General features: G+C 38.5%; 7 protein-coding genes across 7 annotated transcripts in view; 6 read left to right on the top strand and 1 right to left on the bottom strand.

Annotated features, from left to right (window-relative positions):
- The window catches only part of LOC104767297 (alpha-dioxygenase 1-like), a 3,101-nt gene extending 3,088 nt beyond the window's left edge, over positions 1 to 13 (top strand). The window contains exon 8 of the mRNA XM_010491340.1: positions 7 to 13. Within this exon, the coding sequence (XP_010489642.1) occupies positions 7 to 13 (7 nt within the window). The remainder of the gene's footprint in view (positions 1 to 6) is intronic.
- LOC104763857 (alpha-dioxygenase 1-like) lies at positions 10 to 2,632 on the top strand. Its single transcript, XM_010487249.1, has 8 exons — positions 10 to 156; positions 271 to 404; positions 690 to 906; positions 1,038 to 1,183; positions 1,288 to 1,515; positions 1,601 to 1,803; positions 1,897 to 2,140; positions 2,229 to 2,632. The coding sequence occupies exons 1-8, from the start codon at positions 25 to 27 to the stop codon at positions 2,452 to 2,454; spliced, it is 1,530 nt and encodes a 509-aa protein (XP_010485551.1). The 5' UTR covers positions 10 to 24; the 3' UTR covers positions 2,455 to 2,632.
- Positions 2,954 to 5,279, top strand: LOC104763856. Its single transcript, XM_010487248.2, has 9 exons — positions 2,954 to 3,123; positions 3,211 to 3,384; positions 3,486 to 3,644; positions 3,830 to 3,895; positions 3,985 to 4,104; positions 4,216 to 4,452; positions 4,560 to 4,667; positions 4,832 to 4,883; positions 5,024 to 5,279. The coding sequence occupies exons 2-9, from the start codon at positions 3,274 to 3,276 to the stop codon at positions 5,053 to 5,055; spliced, it is 885 nt and encodes a 294-aa protein (XP_010485550.1). The 5' UTR covers positions 2,954 to 3,123; positions 3,211 to 3,273; the 3' UTR covers positions 5,056 to 5,279.
- Positions 6,340 to 7,856, bottom strand: LOC104763855 (U-box domain-containing protein 4-like). Its single transcript, XM_010487246.2, has one exon. It carries the CDS (start codon positions 7,650 to 7,652, stop codon positions 6,570 to 6,572), a length of 1,083 nt encoding a protein of 360 aa, XP_010485548.1. The 5' UTR covers positions 7,653 to 7,856; the 3' UTR covers positions 6,340 to 6,569.
- On the top strand, positions 8,045 to 9,492 carry LOC104763854 (V-type proton ATPase subunit G1-like). Its single transcript, XM_010487245.2, has 4 exons — positions 8,045 to 8,149; positions 8,633 to 8,731; positions 8,891 to 8,991; positions 9,088 to 9,492. The coding sequence occupies exons 2-4, from the start codon at positions 8,644 to 8,646 to the stop codon at positions 9,229 to 9,231; spliced, it is 333 nt and encodes a 110-aa protein (XP_010485547.1). The 5' UTR covers positions 8,045 to 8,149; positions 8,633 to 8,643; the 3' UTR covers positions 9,232 to 9,492.
- LOC104763853 (V-type proton ATPase subunit G1-like) lies at positions 10,008 to 10,893 on the top strand. Its single transcript, XM_010487244.2, has 3 exons — positions 10,008 to 10,132; positions 10,292 to 10,392; positions 10,489 to 10,893. Exons 1-3 carry the CDS (start codon positions 10,045 to 10,047, stop codon positions 10,630 to 10,632), a joined length of 333 nt encoding a protein of 110 aa, XP_010485546.1. The 5' UTR covers positions 10,008 to 10,044; the 3' UTR covers positions 10,633 to 10,893.
- On the top strand, positions 10,992 to 15,221 carry LOC104763852 (GPI ethanolamine phosphate transferase 1-like). The gene is made up of 11 exons (XM_010487243.2): positions 10,992 to 11,368; positions 11,481 to 11,672; positions 11,790 to 11,945; positions 12,066 to 12,359; positions 12,781 to 12,998; positions 13,099 to 13,173; positions 13,370 to 13,436; positions 13,687 to 14,012; positions 14,108 to 14,341; positions 14,424 to 14,611; positions 14,861 to 15,221. The coding sequence occupies exons 1-11, from the start codon at positions 11,119 to 11,121 to the stop codon at positions 14,970 to 14,972; spliced, it is 2,112 nt and encodes a 703-aa protein (XP_010485545.1). The 5' UTR covers positions 10,992 to 11,118; the 3' UTR covers positions 14,973 to 15,221.

The raw sequence follows: 15,964 nt of genomic DNA, 5'->3' as shown, positions 1-15,964 counted from the left end.
TTGAAGTTACTGAGGCCAGACCCCATGGTGGTGGCGACGAAATTATTAGGAAGGAGAAAGTTTATCGACACAGGAAAACAATTCAATATGATTGCAGCTTCTTGGATACAATTCATGATCCATGATTGGATTGATCATCTTGAAGACACTCACCAAGTTCGTCTTTTAATTTTTCAATTTCATCCATTTACGTACGTCATATATATGTTTTTTAGAAACAATTCAATTGATTCAATTTGGTTTACTCCGGTTAAATATTGGTTTACTTAGATCGAGCTTGTGGCTCCAAAAGAAGTAGCGAACAAGTGTCCGTTGAGCTCCTTTAGGTTCTTCAAGACAAAGGAAGTCCCTACCGGTTTCTTCGAAATCAAGACTGGTTCGCAAAATATCCGTACACCTTGGTGGTAATCATTTTAGTCTAACCTTATATAAATCACTAAAATGTGTGAAGGATCACTAGAATGTGTGAAGGATCATTTAAGTTTAGAAAAGTTTAATTGATTTTATTAGGTTTCGTTCGGTTATAAATTTTAACTCGTTTTAAATTAACATTTAGCATTATATCTAGAGATGATATATATATATATATGGACGACGTAAACACACATCCATGCATACAAAATACGTTTAATCATGTATGTATATGTATGAGGACTGCAAATAATTCAGAGAAAAATAAATAAAATTAGGGATTCGAGTGTCATCTATGGAAGCAACTCGAAAACAATGGATAGAGTGAGAACATACAAAGATGGGAAATTAAAGATATCGGAGGAGACGGGTCTCCTTCTCCATGACAACGACGGCATAGCCATCTCCGGCGACATTCGTAACAGTTGGGTTGGCGTCTCCGCTTTGCAAGCTCTCTTCATCAAAGAGCACAACGCCGTATGCGACGCCCTCAAGGTTCAATTAATATTTGTTTTTTTTTTAATATAAATTACGAAATCTGAATATTTTTGACTGTTGTACATGCATGATATACCCTAAAAGAAAAAAACTAATCCAGTTTGAAAACTTATATTTAAAATATATAGGATGAGGATAAGGATTTGGAAGACGAAGATTTGTACCGGCACGCGAGGCTAGTGACCTCAGCGGTGATAGCTAAGATTCACACCATAGATTGGACAGTGCAGCTTCTCAAAACCGACACTTTACTTGCTGGAATGCGAGCAAACTGGTAATCAATAACACATTTATTTTATCATTCATAATTGATCACGTTACGTACACATGGTGCAATCTAACACTTTTTTAATATATATATATTTTGTGATTTTATAGGTATGGAGTACTAGGAAAGAAGTTTAAAGATTCTTTCGGACATGCAGGCAATTCGATCTTGGGAGGTGTCGTGGGTACGAAAAAAACTAAAAATCATGGAGTCCCTTACTCTCTAACCGAAGATTTCACTAGCGTCTATCGAATGCACTCTCTCTTACCTGATCAACTCCAGATGCGTGACATTGACGATGTACCCGGAACTAATAAATCTCTACCGTTGACTAAAGAGTATAACTCTACATATAAAACATCTCTTTTTCCTATTTTGAAGTTTCCAAAAATTTTTTAAATGGTTTTATTTCTTTGGGTTTAGGATTTCTATGATACATTTGATTGGTCTCAAGGGAGAAGAAACCATGTCTCAGATTGGATTCACTAAGCTAATGGTCTCAATGGGTCACCAAGCAAGTGGTGCCCTCGAACTGATGAATTATCCAATGTGGTTTAGAGACATTGTTCCCCAAGACCCCAACGGCCAAGAACGTCCGGACCACGTCGACTTAGCTGCTTTAGAGAGTAAGTCACTAAGTCAATCTGATCTCTCAGCCATTCATTGTTGTCTAACTTGAATTCTCACTTGATTAGTGGATTCGTCGTCGATTATTTTAGTTGATAGGGACAGGGAGAGAAATGTCCCACGGTACAACGATTTCAGGAGAGCAATGTTTATGATTCCGATAACCAAGTGGGAAGATCTAACCGACGATGAGGGAGCTATTGAAGTACTGGATGACGTGTACAATGGTGAAGTGGAGGAGCTTGATCTTCTCGTGGGACTTATGGCAGAGAAGAAGATCAAAGGTTTCGCTATCAGTGAGACTGCTTTTTACATTTTCCTCCTCATGGCCACAAGGTATGTTATATGGTTGCTATAATTTTTTCAAACCAAAATATATATACTAGAATAGAAAAGCTGAATGTAAGACTACTAATTCAAACAGGCGATTAGAAGCCGATAGATTTTTCACAAGCGATTTCAATGAAACAATCTATACAAAGAAGGGGCTTAAATGGGTGAATACTACAGAGAGTCTCAAGGATGTGTTTGATCGTCATTATCCTGAAATGACCGATAAATGGATGAACTCCGAAAGTGCATTTTCAGTATGGGATTCACCACCCGTTACCAAAAATCCAGTCCCTCTATATCTCCGAATTCCTTCTTAGATCATTCTAATTAATGTGTGATCTATGCACTTTGAATGAATTTGATTTGTTTATTGGTATTTTGTTGGTTGTGAGCTGTGTGTTATTGTAAGTTATTTGACATCATTCATGTACTATATAAAGAAAAACATTCATATATCAATAAGGTGTTTGTTATTAAGTAGTAGATGTAATATAATTTCTCATACCATTTTAAGTTTCATTATTTGAGATTGAAATCAAGTTAAGTTCAAATTAATTTTATCTAATTTTCATATAGACCTATTTTTATATATAAACCACACAACAAATTTTTATCATTGAGAAGATTATGTTCATAGACCTATTTTTGAGAAGATTATAATTATCAAACCGGCAAAGAAAAAGGTAAATTAGAGTATGACACTAAAACGGCAAGTAGTTTTGATCGTATGACAACGAACGACACAACACAAGTATCCCAAATCTACGAACCCTAATAAAATATTGGGCTTTAATTCCCGCCGAAGCCCATCTACATATTTGTCCTTTCTTCTTGCTCAGTTCCATCGCAGCAGCACTCTCAGTCTCAAGCATATGCGTACGATCATGAGCAGAGTTTTGAAATTCGAAAAAACTTCCGGTGAAATCTCTCTCGTTAGATGCGCGTTAGCTGTTCGGATTCTGGGTCTCTGTTGATTTGCTTTCTGGGTTTGTTCTTTGTTCGTTTGACTTGGTTTTAGGGTTTTTTTTTTTAATGTGATGTCGCTAACTCGGGGTTTTTGTTGATTCCTGCAGATTTGGGATTTTAGGGTTTGTGATTGGAATTTAGAGATATTATAGGTAGTGTTAAATTGGTTTATGGGTTCCACGATGGAGGATGAAAAAGATGCGTTTTACATCGTTCGTAAAGGAGACATCATTGGTGTGTATCGAAGCTTGAGCGAGTGCCAAGAACAAGCTGGATCATCTGTAAGTTCTCTGTTTCTTCTATCTTATTCACTGCTGTTGAACTTGATATCTCTGCATTATTAGGACTTACATTGATTTTTTTGTTTTTGTTTTTGTTTCAGGTGTCAGATCCTGCAATGAGTGTGTACAAAGGATATGGTTGGCCAAAAGGAGCAGAGGACTTGTTATCTTCGTGTGGAATTAAGAACGCTCTCTTTTCTATCAATGCATCTTATGTCAAAGATGATGCTTTTGGAAAACTCATTCCTTGTCCTGTTCAGGTTTGATTCACAATCTTGTTGATCTGAGTTAACATTCTTCTATGAGAGACTGAAAAAGACAGAATGATCTTAGTGCAGATATCATACTATCCAGGAACATTTACCTTGTGTAATCTAAGATTATTCCAGTTGAGTTCTTATTAATTTTCTAAGTTATGTTCTGAACTTTCGATTTTGCATTTCAGCAACCATCTTCCTGCCAAGGAGGCACTTCCAACAAACCTTCCCCAGCTAAGAGATTGCAGGCAATGGTAAAATCTGTGAATCTGGTCAGCTATAGACACAATTCATATCTTTCTTGAAGATAATGATGAAAATTCTTGTGCCTCTACTCTTTCAGGGAAGCAATGAATCGGGTTCATTTTCCCCGAGTCCTGCGCAAAAGCATCTTAAGATACAAAATGACATGGTTCATCGGGTTCCTTCCAGTCTCTTGACTCGGCAACCTATACTTCAAATTGTAATAACACCCAACAAAAAATATATATATATATATATATATATATTTCAGTCATATGCTGGGGTTTTCTTTTTGCATCTTCTTAATTTGTAGTCCATCGTTTTCCCTCAGGATTCATGTTCCATTGAGTTTGATGGTGCTTCTAAAGGAAACCCAGGAAAAGCTGGTGCAGGAGCTGTTCTCCGTGCTTCAGATAAAAGTGTCCTCTTCTATCTACGGGAGGGTGTTGGCATTGCCACAAACAACGTTGCAGAGTATCGTGCTCTGATTCTTGGTTTGAAGTCTGCTCTCGACAAAGGGTTTAAAAATGTGCGCGTCCAAGGAGACTCAATGCTTGTCTGTATGCAGGTCCAGATAGAATTCAGCCAATTTGTTTTTTTTTTATATTGTTTGGATCATTCATGATAGAACCTCCTTAATTGTTTTTTGATGACTTGGATTCGTCAATGGAACAGGTTCAAGATGCATGGAAAACCAAACATCCGAAGATGGCTGAGCTGTGCAAACAGGCAAAGGAGCTCAAGAGCAAGTTTAAAACATTCCATATCGAACACATTGACAGGGTAAGCCCACCAAACCCTTTTTGGTTTAGCTGCTGATTTGTAGATCTTCAATCATGTTTGGTTTTAAGAGTTTTATTGCGAACAACAATTGAATATTTTTTGATTCGATGTTAAGGTAATATGATATGATAATGACCATTAATTGTAAGTTGTCTGCTTTGTAGGAACTCAATTCTGATGCTGATAATCAAGCTAACTGTGCGATTGGTCTGGCAGGTGAGTTCGTTTAAGATCTTTAAAGTTAATATGAATTTGAATTTTTTGTTTGTATTTAAACTGACTCTTGATAGAAATCCATACCCATCAAGCTAACCCGGTTTGAATGTTTGTTTGTTTGTCAATGCGTATCCGTCTAGAGGGTCAAACGATGGTGATTCCAGGCGGCTAGGAGAGATTACTATATATGAATAGTTTAGTATTCCTGTTTTCATGTTTCTGGGGTCGTGTCTTTAAACATGCTGTGTGTTGGGATAAACATGAACATGAAGATGAACATGGTGGAACATGTTCTCTTCTCTCTTTTATTCTGTCCCCCAGCTTGTTGAAATATCAGTCACTTGTTCGCCAAGTTAAATTTCTAAGAATACGTTTTATATTATTGTTTCTATTTTCTTTTTGGGTTTCCAAACAAGAATGTTGTCTTTTTGTTACCCAAGTTAGAGCCATGTGAAAACTGTTAAAAACCAAACCGAAAATTACAAAATGGATGACTAAAAAGTAAAAGGGCTTTGACTCTAGATAAATTTACATTTTACAAACCCACTAATGGCACTAATTCTACATTTCGCGCACAAACTATTTTACAAACGTTCCAACTACTTGTAGAATAAACTCATTCTGAATCGTACTTGGATATATAGAGAGAGGAGTCCTACACCTACCTAGAAAAGGCAAAAGATAAACACAAGCATATTCTTATATCCTTGCTGCTATAAAACAAAAAAAATCGACACTTGACCGGGTATGTAAAAAGGCTCTTAAAACACACATCTTTCTGATATATTCTCCCTCGCTTTCTCCGATTCCAGAGGAAGAAGAAAAGGGGAAATCGCCTTTATTAAAGGGTTCAACTTGTTTTAGTCTTCCCGTCTCTGTTGGATTCAAAAATAACATGGATGTCCCTTTTTGGTAGCCTCTGTTTCCTCATGGCCGTCATGTGCTTCATCCAATCCCACTGCTGATCGTCTTGAACAACAAAAACGAGATCATCGCAAACCCCAATGTATATACGTCCGTTTTGTTGGTCGCTCCATGTTTACATTTGATAGATGGTCCACTTTTAACATTGGATTACGAATGGTAGAGCAACCTCCATGTGTATTTTTTGCTGCATTGCTTGAAGCTACTTATCTAGTCCTGTCAGCTTCCATAGCTAATTTGCTCTGTAGTCTGTACCAATGCTATGTGTTGACAATAACATGTTCTGACCTCTCTATGTTGGATGGAGCCTTTAGTCACCTGTTCTCTAAGTTAAGAATTGGCTAAAAACATGTCTATGTTTCTTTCCTTAAAAAAAAAAAAATCCTTTTCTTATTACATTCTAGTTCAATAATTTCCAAATACATTATGTAATTCAAGGCACTATTTATAGATTCTTTCTACCACATGGACGGGTAAATAAGTAAGTAACAATGTGAGAGAAGTTGTTAAAAACCAAACACAACTTAACGAATTGGATCACAAAAGAAGAAGCCAAACTCAAGATATATGTAAGATTACAAACCCACTAATTTTCTACATTTAAACTATTTACATTTTTTTTTTTACTTGATTGTTTGTATCTTCGCATTAACAGTAAAAAGAAAGAAAAAAAGAGAGTGTAAAAAAAGATAAAACAAAAGGCAAGAAGAAGAAGAAGAAAATGTCTAAAGAAAAAAAAAAAAAAGAGGGCCTGCTCACATTTCAGAGTTGAGAAGAAGATCTTCCACCATTACTAATGGATCTTGGTTGCCTTAGAAGCTCAATCAACGCCTCGGCCTTTTGCTTAGCTCGACTTGTTCCTGCCTGAGACAGAGCCACTAGCGGAGGTATCGCTCCTTCCCGAGCCACCATGGTTCGATACACAACACTCTCCTCACAGAGCTGAAGCAGTATCGACACAGCCATCTCTTTCTGTCTCTGCGTCCCCGCCTCAACGATCTCCACCAGCACCGGAACTCCTCCTTCTTCCACAATCGCCGGCTTCGATTCCGGCACCGACATCAACAGACTCATCACAAACGCCGATTTATCCACCATGTTGGATCCGAAATCCGCCATCAGTTCCACCAGCGGCTTCATAATCCCAGATTGCACGGCTCTGATTTTGTTCTCTTTGGCCGAGCAGAGCGAGTAGAGAGCCGTGGACGCGTCCTTCTTCGCTCTGAAACCTCCCGTTTCCAGAAGGTTCACGAGGAGAGGGATGGCTCCGGATCTTCCGATGGCGACTTTGTTGTCCTCGACCTGGGATAGACGGAGGAGAGCACAGGCGGCGTTCTCTTTAGCCGTGGGGGTTCCCATTTTCAAAGCCCTGACGAGGGGCTTAATAGCACCGGAAGAAGCGATGAGGTCTTTGTTCTCGTCGCAGAGAGAGAGGTTCAAGATCGCGGTGACGCCGTACTCCTGGAGCTGAAGATCGGAAGAGGAGATGAGAGAGATCAGAGGCTTGATGGCGCCGGCTTTGGCGATTTTGATCCGGTTCTCAGGTTTGTTCTTGGATAAGAGCCTGATCTCCATAGCAGCCTGCTTCCTCTGGTCATCGGAGGAGGAGGAGGAATCGAGAAGCGAAACGAGATGAGAGATGAGATCATCGGAATTGTCAGAGGAGCAGGAGAGAAGGAGACGACGGCCCTCGGAGGAAGCAGTGGGAAACTCGCCGGATCTGTCGCTGTTACAATCGCTGAAAGCGGAGGAGGAGTCGTTGACACTTAAATCGCTGAATTTGCGGCCCATGTAGGTGAAACCTCCGCCTCCTCCTCCTCCCGGGCGATGGTTCTCCATCTCCATCGAGAAATCAAAATCAAAGGAGCATCCAAAATTTAAAATAACTTTAGGGTTTGTTTGTTTGTTTGTCTGTCTGTCAGGAATATTTGTTTCCGATGAGTTTAGCCCCAAAAGGAAGGAAGGAAGGAAGAAAGAATGAGCTGCCTGCTGCTGCTATAGACTCTGTCTTACAGAGAGAGAGAGAAATAATAATACCCCCTTCTTAATTATTATTATTAAATTTAATAATATTATAAGATGGAAGGGCTTTTTTTTAATTTAATTTATTTATGTTTTTTTGCTATGGTATTATTACGAGGCGTTGTATATCTCCACGTGTCTAAACATGAATTTGGGCTTTTTCTTGGAGATAAGACCCACTATAAACGTGGGCTTTAACACAACGTGGGCCCACTACTGTGTATAGGAAGGAAGGAGATAGACGTGTTTGTTGTTAATAGATTTGCTCTCCGATTTGATATCTCTCTCTCTCTCTCCTCCGTGGAAACAACGAGCGAAAGGTATGCGCGTCTTCTTCTTCTCTCTACTTCTTTCTATCGGAAGTCAAAAATGTCTTAGACGTTTCTGGAGAGGATTTGGAATTTCGACTGTGGATTTTTACGTGTTAGGATTGCTGCTACTCACTTTAGAGTTGGGTTTGTTTTTTTAGATCAACTAAAATTCGAATCCTCACTGCTCTTTTTGGGCTCTTAGATCTAATTTGATTCCGAGTCTTGTTTTGGTTCTGAGTTATGGATTGCTAGATTTTAACAGATCTGCTTTGAATTTACTGAGTTAATTATTTATTATGTTTCTCTCTATCCCAACCTGTTGTGCTCGCTCCAATCCAACGAAATTTTACCGAAACAAGGACTGTATATGTAACTTAGTCAGTCTCATAATTCATATGATCGTAGTGATCAGTTAGATCAATGTTTAGGTCTCTCCAAATTTATTGTTATGTTTTTGACTCTAATGGTGAAGTTCAAATTTTGTGTGTGTAGGATAAAAGAAGATGGATTCCAGCAGAGGTCAAGGTGGTATCCAGCAGTTGCTTGCTGCTGAGCAAGAAGCTCAACACATTGTCAATGCTGCAAGAACCGGTAATTATCTGAAACTCTTACAATATACCAAAAGTGTTGCCTTGATCGGGCTGCTTGTTTTAAGTGTACCTTTAGAATTGGGGAGCATAATGCTTGATTATATATATAAATGTATTTGAAAATTGATATTCATCATGTGTGTGTGTTTCTTGGTTGCAGCAAAAATGGCAAGACTGAAGCAAGCCAAGGAAGAGGCTGAGAAAGAGATTGCCGAATACAAAGCTAAAACAGAACAAGACTTCCAGAGGAAACTCGAGGAGGTAAAAGAATTTAAAAAAAAAAGAATGTCATTATTCTTTAGGCAAATCTACAATTTGCTTTTCTCTAAAAGTATTATTTATGGTTTTTGAAAACAGACTAGTGGAGACTCTGGTGCGAATGTGAAGAGGCTGGAGCAAGAGACTGATACCAAAATCGAGGAGTTGAAGAACGAAGCATCCAGGATTTCCAAAGACGTTGTGGAAATGCTTCTCAAACACGTCACTACTGTGAAGAACTGATGATGAGACTTTTTAAAACCCAAGTATAAAAAATATGGTTTGTGTATGATGGTGAAAAAAAGTGGGAGTCAATTTTTGAGTATCTGCTTCTCTCTCTCTCTCTCTCTCCCTCTCTTGTGGTGTCTTTCAGAGACTCATCTCATATGATGATTGCTATATATTCTCTCTTTCTCTGTCTCCTCGTTTGTATTCATATATCTGTGCCTAATCTGTAATAAGCTGAGAGAGCAGAGGAACTCATTGGATTATTTATTTTCATTATTATTATCTCTTAAAAAAGCAATAAATCTCAATTGGATTTGGGCTTAATATCATATAGCTTGTGAATAAGAAGAAGAAGCTTAAAAAGGCTTGGGCTTTAGTTACCGCGTCCAACGAACGAAGGAACACAGAAGAGAAGAGTCAGTGAAGAAGGAAAAATTGAAGAAAGAGAGAAGATGGAGATTTAAGAAACATCCGCCGAGGAAAAAAGTTCAGAGCTGTGAGATGAGAAGCGACGGGATCTTGGGAGTAAGANATTTGATTCCGAGTCTTGTTTTGGTTCTGAGTTATGGATTGCTAGATTTTAACAGATCTGCTTTGAATTTACTGAGTTAATTATTTATTATGTTTCTCTCTATCCCAACCTGTTGTGCTCGCTCCAATCCAACGAAATTTTACCGAAACAAGGACTGTATATGTAACTTAGTCAGTCTCATAATTCATATGATCGTAGTGATCAGTTAGATCAATGTTTAGGTCTCTCCAAATTTATTGTTATGTTTTTGACTCTAATGGTGAAGTTCAAATTTTGTGTGTGTAGGATAAAAGAAGATGGATTCCAGCAGAGGTCAAGGTGGTATCCAGCAGTTGCTTGCTGCTGAGCAAGAAGCTCAACACATTGTCAATGCTGCAAGAACCGGTAATTATCTGAAACTCTTACAATATACCAAAAGTGTTGCCTTGATCGGGCTGCTTGTTTTAAGTGTACCTTTAGAATTGGGGAGCATAATGCTTGATTATATATATAAATGTATTTGAAAATTGATATTCATCATGTGTGTGTGTTTCTTGGTTGCAGCAAAAATGGCAAGACTGAAGCAAGCCAAGGAAGAGGCTGAGAAAGAGATTGCCGAATACAAAGCTAAAACAGAACAAGACTTCCAGAGGAAACTCGAGGAGGTAAAAGAATTTAAAAAAAAAAGAATGTCATTATTCTTTAGGCAAATCTACAATTTGCTTTTCTCTAAAAGTATTATTTATGGTTTTTGAAAACAGACTAGTGGAGACTCTGGTGCGAATGTGAAGAGGCTGGAGCAAGAGACTGATACCAAAATCGAGGAGTTGAAGAACGAAGCATCCAGGATTTCCAAAGACGTTGTGGAAATGCTTCTCAAACACGTCACTACTGTGAAGAACTGATGATGAGACTTTTTAAAACCCAAGTATAAAAAATATGGTTTGTGTATGATGGTGAAAAAAAGTGGGAGTCAATTTTTGAGTATCTGCTTCTCTCTCTCTCTCTCTCTCCCTCTCTTGTGGTGTCTTTCAGAGACTCATCTCATATGATGATTGCTATATATTCTCTCTTTCTCTGTCTCCTCGTTTGTATTCATATATCTGTGCCTAATCTGTAATAAGCTGAGAGAGCAGAGGAACTCATTGGATTATTTATTTTCATTATTATTATCTCTTAAAAAAGCAATAAATCTCAATTGGATTTGGGCTTAATATCATATAGCTTGTGAATAAGAAGAAGAAGCTTAAAAAGGCTTGGGCTTTAGTTACCGCGTCCAACGAACGAAGGAACACAGAAGAGAAGAGTCAGTGAAGAAGGAAAAATTGAAGAAAGAGAGAAGATGGAGATTTAAGAAACATCCGCCGAGGAAAAAAGTTCAGAGCTGTGAGATGAGAAGCGACGGGATCTTGGGAGTAAGAGGTTCGGATCAGAGTCGAGCTACAGCCGCCGTGGTCGCTAGTAGACGAAGATGGCTAAAGAGGCGAGAAACATGGCTCGTGGTGCTCGGTGTTGCACTTCACGCCGTTTACATGCTAAGCATCTTCGACATTTACTTCAAGACCCCCATAGTCCACGGGATGGATCCAGTGCCTCCCAGATTCTCTGAGCCACCGGCCAAGCGACTTGTTCTTCTCATCTGTAAGCTGCTTTCACTTCTCCTCATTGGTTTCATACTTTACTTTGGGCTCTGCTCTGGAAATTAGTTGATTGAATTTGGTTCTGCTCCGAAACTTTTTTTTCTGATTATCAGCGGATGGTTTACGTGCTGACAAATTCTTTGAGCCGGACGAGCAAGGCATATACAGAGCACCCTTCTTGAGGAATGTAATCAAGAATCAGGGGCGTTGGGGTGTGTCTCATGCTCGTCCTCCTACTGAATCTAGACCTGGTCATGTCGCCATTATTGCTGGTTTCTATGAAGATCCTAGTGCTGTCACAAAAGGTTTTCTTTATTCTTCTTCTCTATACATACTTAGTCTTATCAGCTTTGATGTGTTGCCAAGTTAGTAGCGGCTTTTGAAATGTAATTGTGTTGCTCCCTTTATTTCTTCTTTTGCAGGATGGAAAGCTAATCCTGTTGAATTTGATTCTGTTTTTAACCAGAGCCGCCATACCTTTGCTTTCGGGAGCCCCGATATTATTCCTATATTCTGCAGTGCCTTACCTCACAGCACTTGGAATTCTTACCCGCACGAGTATGAAGACTTTGCAACTGGTTAGTTTCGTGGTTTGAAAAACTAACTAAGCATCCTATGCCGTATCAATTATGTATCAGTATTTGGAGAAAAAAAAAATTAATCTCTAGAATGAACTGAGATGATGTGTCTTGGTGTAGATGCCTCCTTTTTGGATGAGTGGTCTTTCGATCAATTTGAGAGTCTTCTCAATAGGTCTCACGAAGATCCAAAGTTGAAAGAGCTCCTCCACAAGGACAAACTTGTTGTATTTCTTCACCTTCTTGGTTGTGATTCCAATGGTCATGCACATCGGCCTTACTCATCAATCTATCTCAACAATGTCAAAGTTGTTGATAAGATAGCTGAAAGGGTCTACCATCTCTTGGAGGATTACTACAGAGACAATCGCACTTCGTATATCTTTACTGCTGATCATGGGATGAGCGACAAAGGTTCGCCTTTTCCTGTGTCATTCCTTTTGTTTTAAACCTTCTCATTCATTAAAACTTTAGGGCATATTGGGTTGTTAGGCTACCAACGATTTCAGAACCGGTTTGAGTAGAGTATACTGCCATGGAGTAAGATAGTTGCTCTGTCATTTGTTTGGATTGTTTTGAGATAGGATAGTTTATGATGCTAAGATGACATGTTTTGGGGTTTTTATATCAATTCAGCTACAGTTGTTTTCTCAAGTAGATATATATTCCTGCCTTGCATTTGTCACTCAAAACTCGTGTCATATATGGAATGATACTTAATATGCTCTTAGCCACCTGGTTAGGGTTTCATCTGCACCTATCATCTAATTTTCTTTGTTTCGTTTTGAGCTAATAATGGTAATGATACTTTATACGAAGTTGTTGCTACTTTTAGGAAGTCATGGAGATGGGCATCCTACAAACACTGATACTCCATTAGTTGCTTGGGGAGCTGGGATTAAATATCCTAAACCAGCATCCGGAAGCAGTCACTCGGATACTGTTACTACATTTATTGACAAGCATGCACATGATATGCCCACACCTTATGACTGGGGCCTTCGTCGTGTTGAGAGAGTAGACGTCAACCAAGCTGACATAGCACCACTTATGGTTGGACTTTGCCCTCATTTCTTATCCTCTCAGTCAAACAACTTAAATGTGAATCTGTTCTTTAAAGTTCTTCGTTGTCACTCTTTTTTAATATCTGTAGTCAACGCTATTGGGTTTGCCATGCCCAGTGAACTCCGTAGGAAACCTTCCACTTGGTTATATGAAGTTGAATGAGGTATGTTCTTATACATCATATGAACTCTCTGCTTGTGGTCTTCTGAAAGAGTTTAGGTATTTGTTAATGCTACATTTCTTACATAAAATTCCAGTTCCCTATAGGGTGTTCATGGGTTTAAAGATAGGAATAGTAACAGAAATATGGCTGGGAGGTCAAGACTTATGGTGGTTGATTGTTTTATGTGTTTTTGTAGGCAGAAGAAGTTGAAGCTGTGCTAGCCAATACCAAACAAATCCTTAATCAGCTTCTTCGTAAATCATGTATCCTTCTGCTCACACTCTTAGCTTAACTTTCTGCACTGAAGATTACAATTTCGTACTGTAGCATCACTTCTCATTCTGATTCGTTCCCTGCTTTCAAGCCTTTGACATTGTTCATGCTATGGTACAGTAGTCTTTATTGATTGAAAAAATCTTTGTTCACATTCATAGTTATGTTTGGATTTTGCCTTGTAGCATTGTATATTTCCTGCTCTTTTTACCTTCGGTATGGTCTCCTTGACAAAATCAGATATAAAAAGCTCAAATTCCTTATTCTTCAAGCCATTTAAGCCGTTGGTCCACCATTCCTCATCGCTGAGTCAGATTGATGAGTTAATATCCGCCAAAAATTATGAAGCTGCAATGAAATTGGCTGTGGACCTCAGAAACTTGTCACTAGAGGGCCTTCATTATTTCCAAACGTATGACTGGCTAATGCTGATGACTGTAATAACCCTTGGATACACTGGATGGATGATCGTACTTGCCCTGCATGTCCTGCAATGTTATAGTTCACTATCAGGAGATTTGTCCAGAAAAGAGCAATTATCTGTGCAGAAAAAAGACTCTGGAAAAGTAAACACTTCAATTCTTTACTTTGTCAAGTTTACTCTTCATTTTTGGCTGTGAAATCTCTGTCTGTCTCATATATTTTGATCATTTTGACGCAGGTATATATATCAGGATGTCTGCTGATGGCCATTCTCTCGGTGTTAAATTTGGTGGAGCACTCTCCCCCTCTTTACCATGCATATATTGGAATGACAGTTTTTCTATGGACACAAATCTTTAGTGAATACCGATTAATAAGAGGATTGTGGAGATATTTGAGGGAGAGGAGGGCTGACTATTTCATTAAACTTCTTTTTGCTGCAGCTGTGTCAGTTGTGATTGTGGAATTATTGGTATGTGTAATCGGATAGTCGAATAGTTTCACTAGAAATCAAGACTTTTGCCCTGATCATTTTTTCTTTCAACCTCGTGCAGGTTCATAGCTTCACTGTGAGAAAGCTTTACACTTGGTTTTTCATGATAGTAGGTGTTGTGGCTTCAATTTTGTTGCAATTTTCAATGCCTTGGAGATCTGGGATACCAGTTTTTGTCTGTATTTCTTGTTGGTTCCTGTCTGTCTTCACTCTGATGCCAGCTGAAATTCCTGACAATAATAACTTAGTGTAAGTACTTTCCTCTGGTTATTTTTCCAATGTTTTGTGGTTTACATGACACTGATGCTTCGGGAAACCAAATTTAATGCTTAGCAGATCTACTTACTTTTGAGCTACTCATCTAGAAAAAGGATTGTTCAATAGAATCACAAGAATAGAAATTATGTTGAACACAGCGTTAAGCATCTTTGCTCTGTAGCGTCAATTTTACTTTTGAAATGCTCACTGTTTCATGTTGGTACCATCTCTTGGTTGCAGAGTTATGAGTGGAGCTATTATTGTAGTAATAAGCCTTGCTGCAAAGTGGCTGGACACACATGCAGAAGGGAACACATGCAGAAGACATAATTTAAGTGTGGGAACGAAATAATAAATTGAAAAGCGCCATTATATTCAAAAATCATAAACAATGCATGCAATATAGCTAGCGCATTAAGGTGTTAACATGTTTAGATTATCTTTCTTCTCTGTGATGTGCCGTTGGTAACATCTATCTCTTGAACTTTAGAGTAGAGACATTCAGTATAACATTTAGAGTAGAGACATTCAGTATAACAGTGTTAATGGAAATAGCTACTGGACCTCTTTGAAAGAAACCTTGATTATTAAAAAAGACAAATTTAAACACAACAACATACCAAGCTGTTTGATACGATAGAGAACACAAATGCAAGATTGTAGATATAGTTGCGGTGGAGGATTAGAAACCAAAGGATAGATAAAACGACATAAAGCATAAGAAGGAGTATTCTGACGAGTGATTGTAACAGAGCGCACCGGCATGACCACCAACTAACTTTGATCATCTGTTGAAGAAGAGAAGCAATCAATCTCCGTGGTGTTGACTTCGAGGTGCATATGTTCTGAAAACCCATCTACAGTTCTCCTTACTACGGATGTGTAGTCGCGACAGTTGGCCTTGAAGCTTATGTGGAAGATGGCATTCATAGACTTGGCATCAATGGGATTGAGAATCGGAGACAGCGGCTCAACATCAACATCAACATCATCATCAACATCATCATCATCATCATCATCATCATCATCATCATCATCATCATCATCATCATCATCATCATATTGAGTTGTTGTTACTCGGGTTTGCACAAGTATCTTCTTCAACTCCATCTCACATAGTTTAAAATGATAGTCTGTTTTGGATTCTTCGTCTGATAAAACGTATTGCTCTATCAAATATCACATAGTTTAAAATGTTGTTTACATGTAATTCACTTCATACATAGTTGATTCTCTTAGTACCTAAAACATGAAATTGACGTCCAAACATACATATGGACAGCGTTAGAGGTTTCAGCTAAAGAAGAGAAGCTGTTACAAAAAAGGTTAGGCATCAATCAATGA

Source organism: Camelina sativa, chromosome 19 (assembly GCF_000633955.1).
Source record: "Camelina sativa cultivar DH55 chromosome 19, Cs, whole genome shotgun sequence".
Classification (NCBI taxonomy): Eukaryota; Viridiplantae; Streptophyta; class Magnoliopsida; order Brassicales; family Brassicaceae; genus Camelina; species Camelina sativa.
This window is presented reverse-complemented; position numbering and strand designations above follow the sequence as displayed.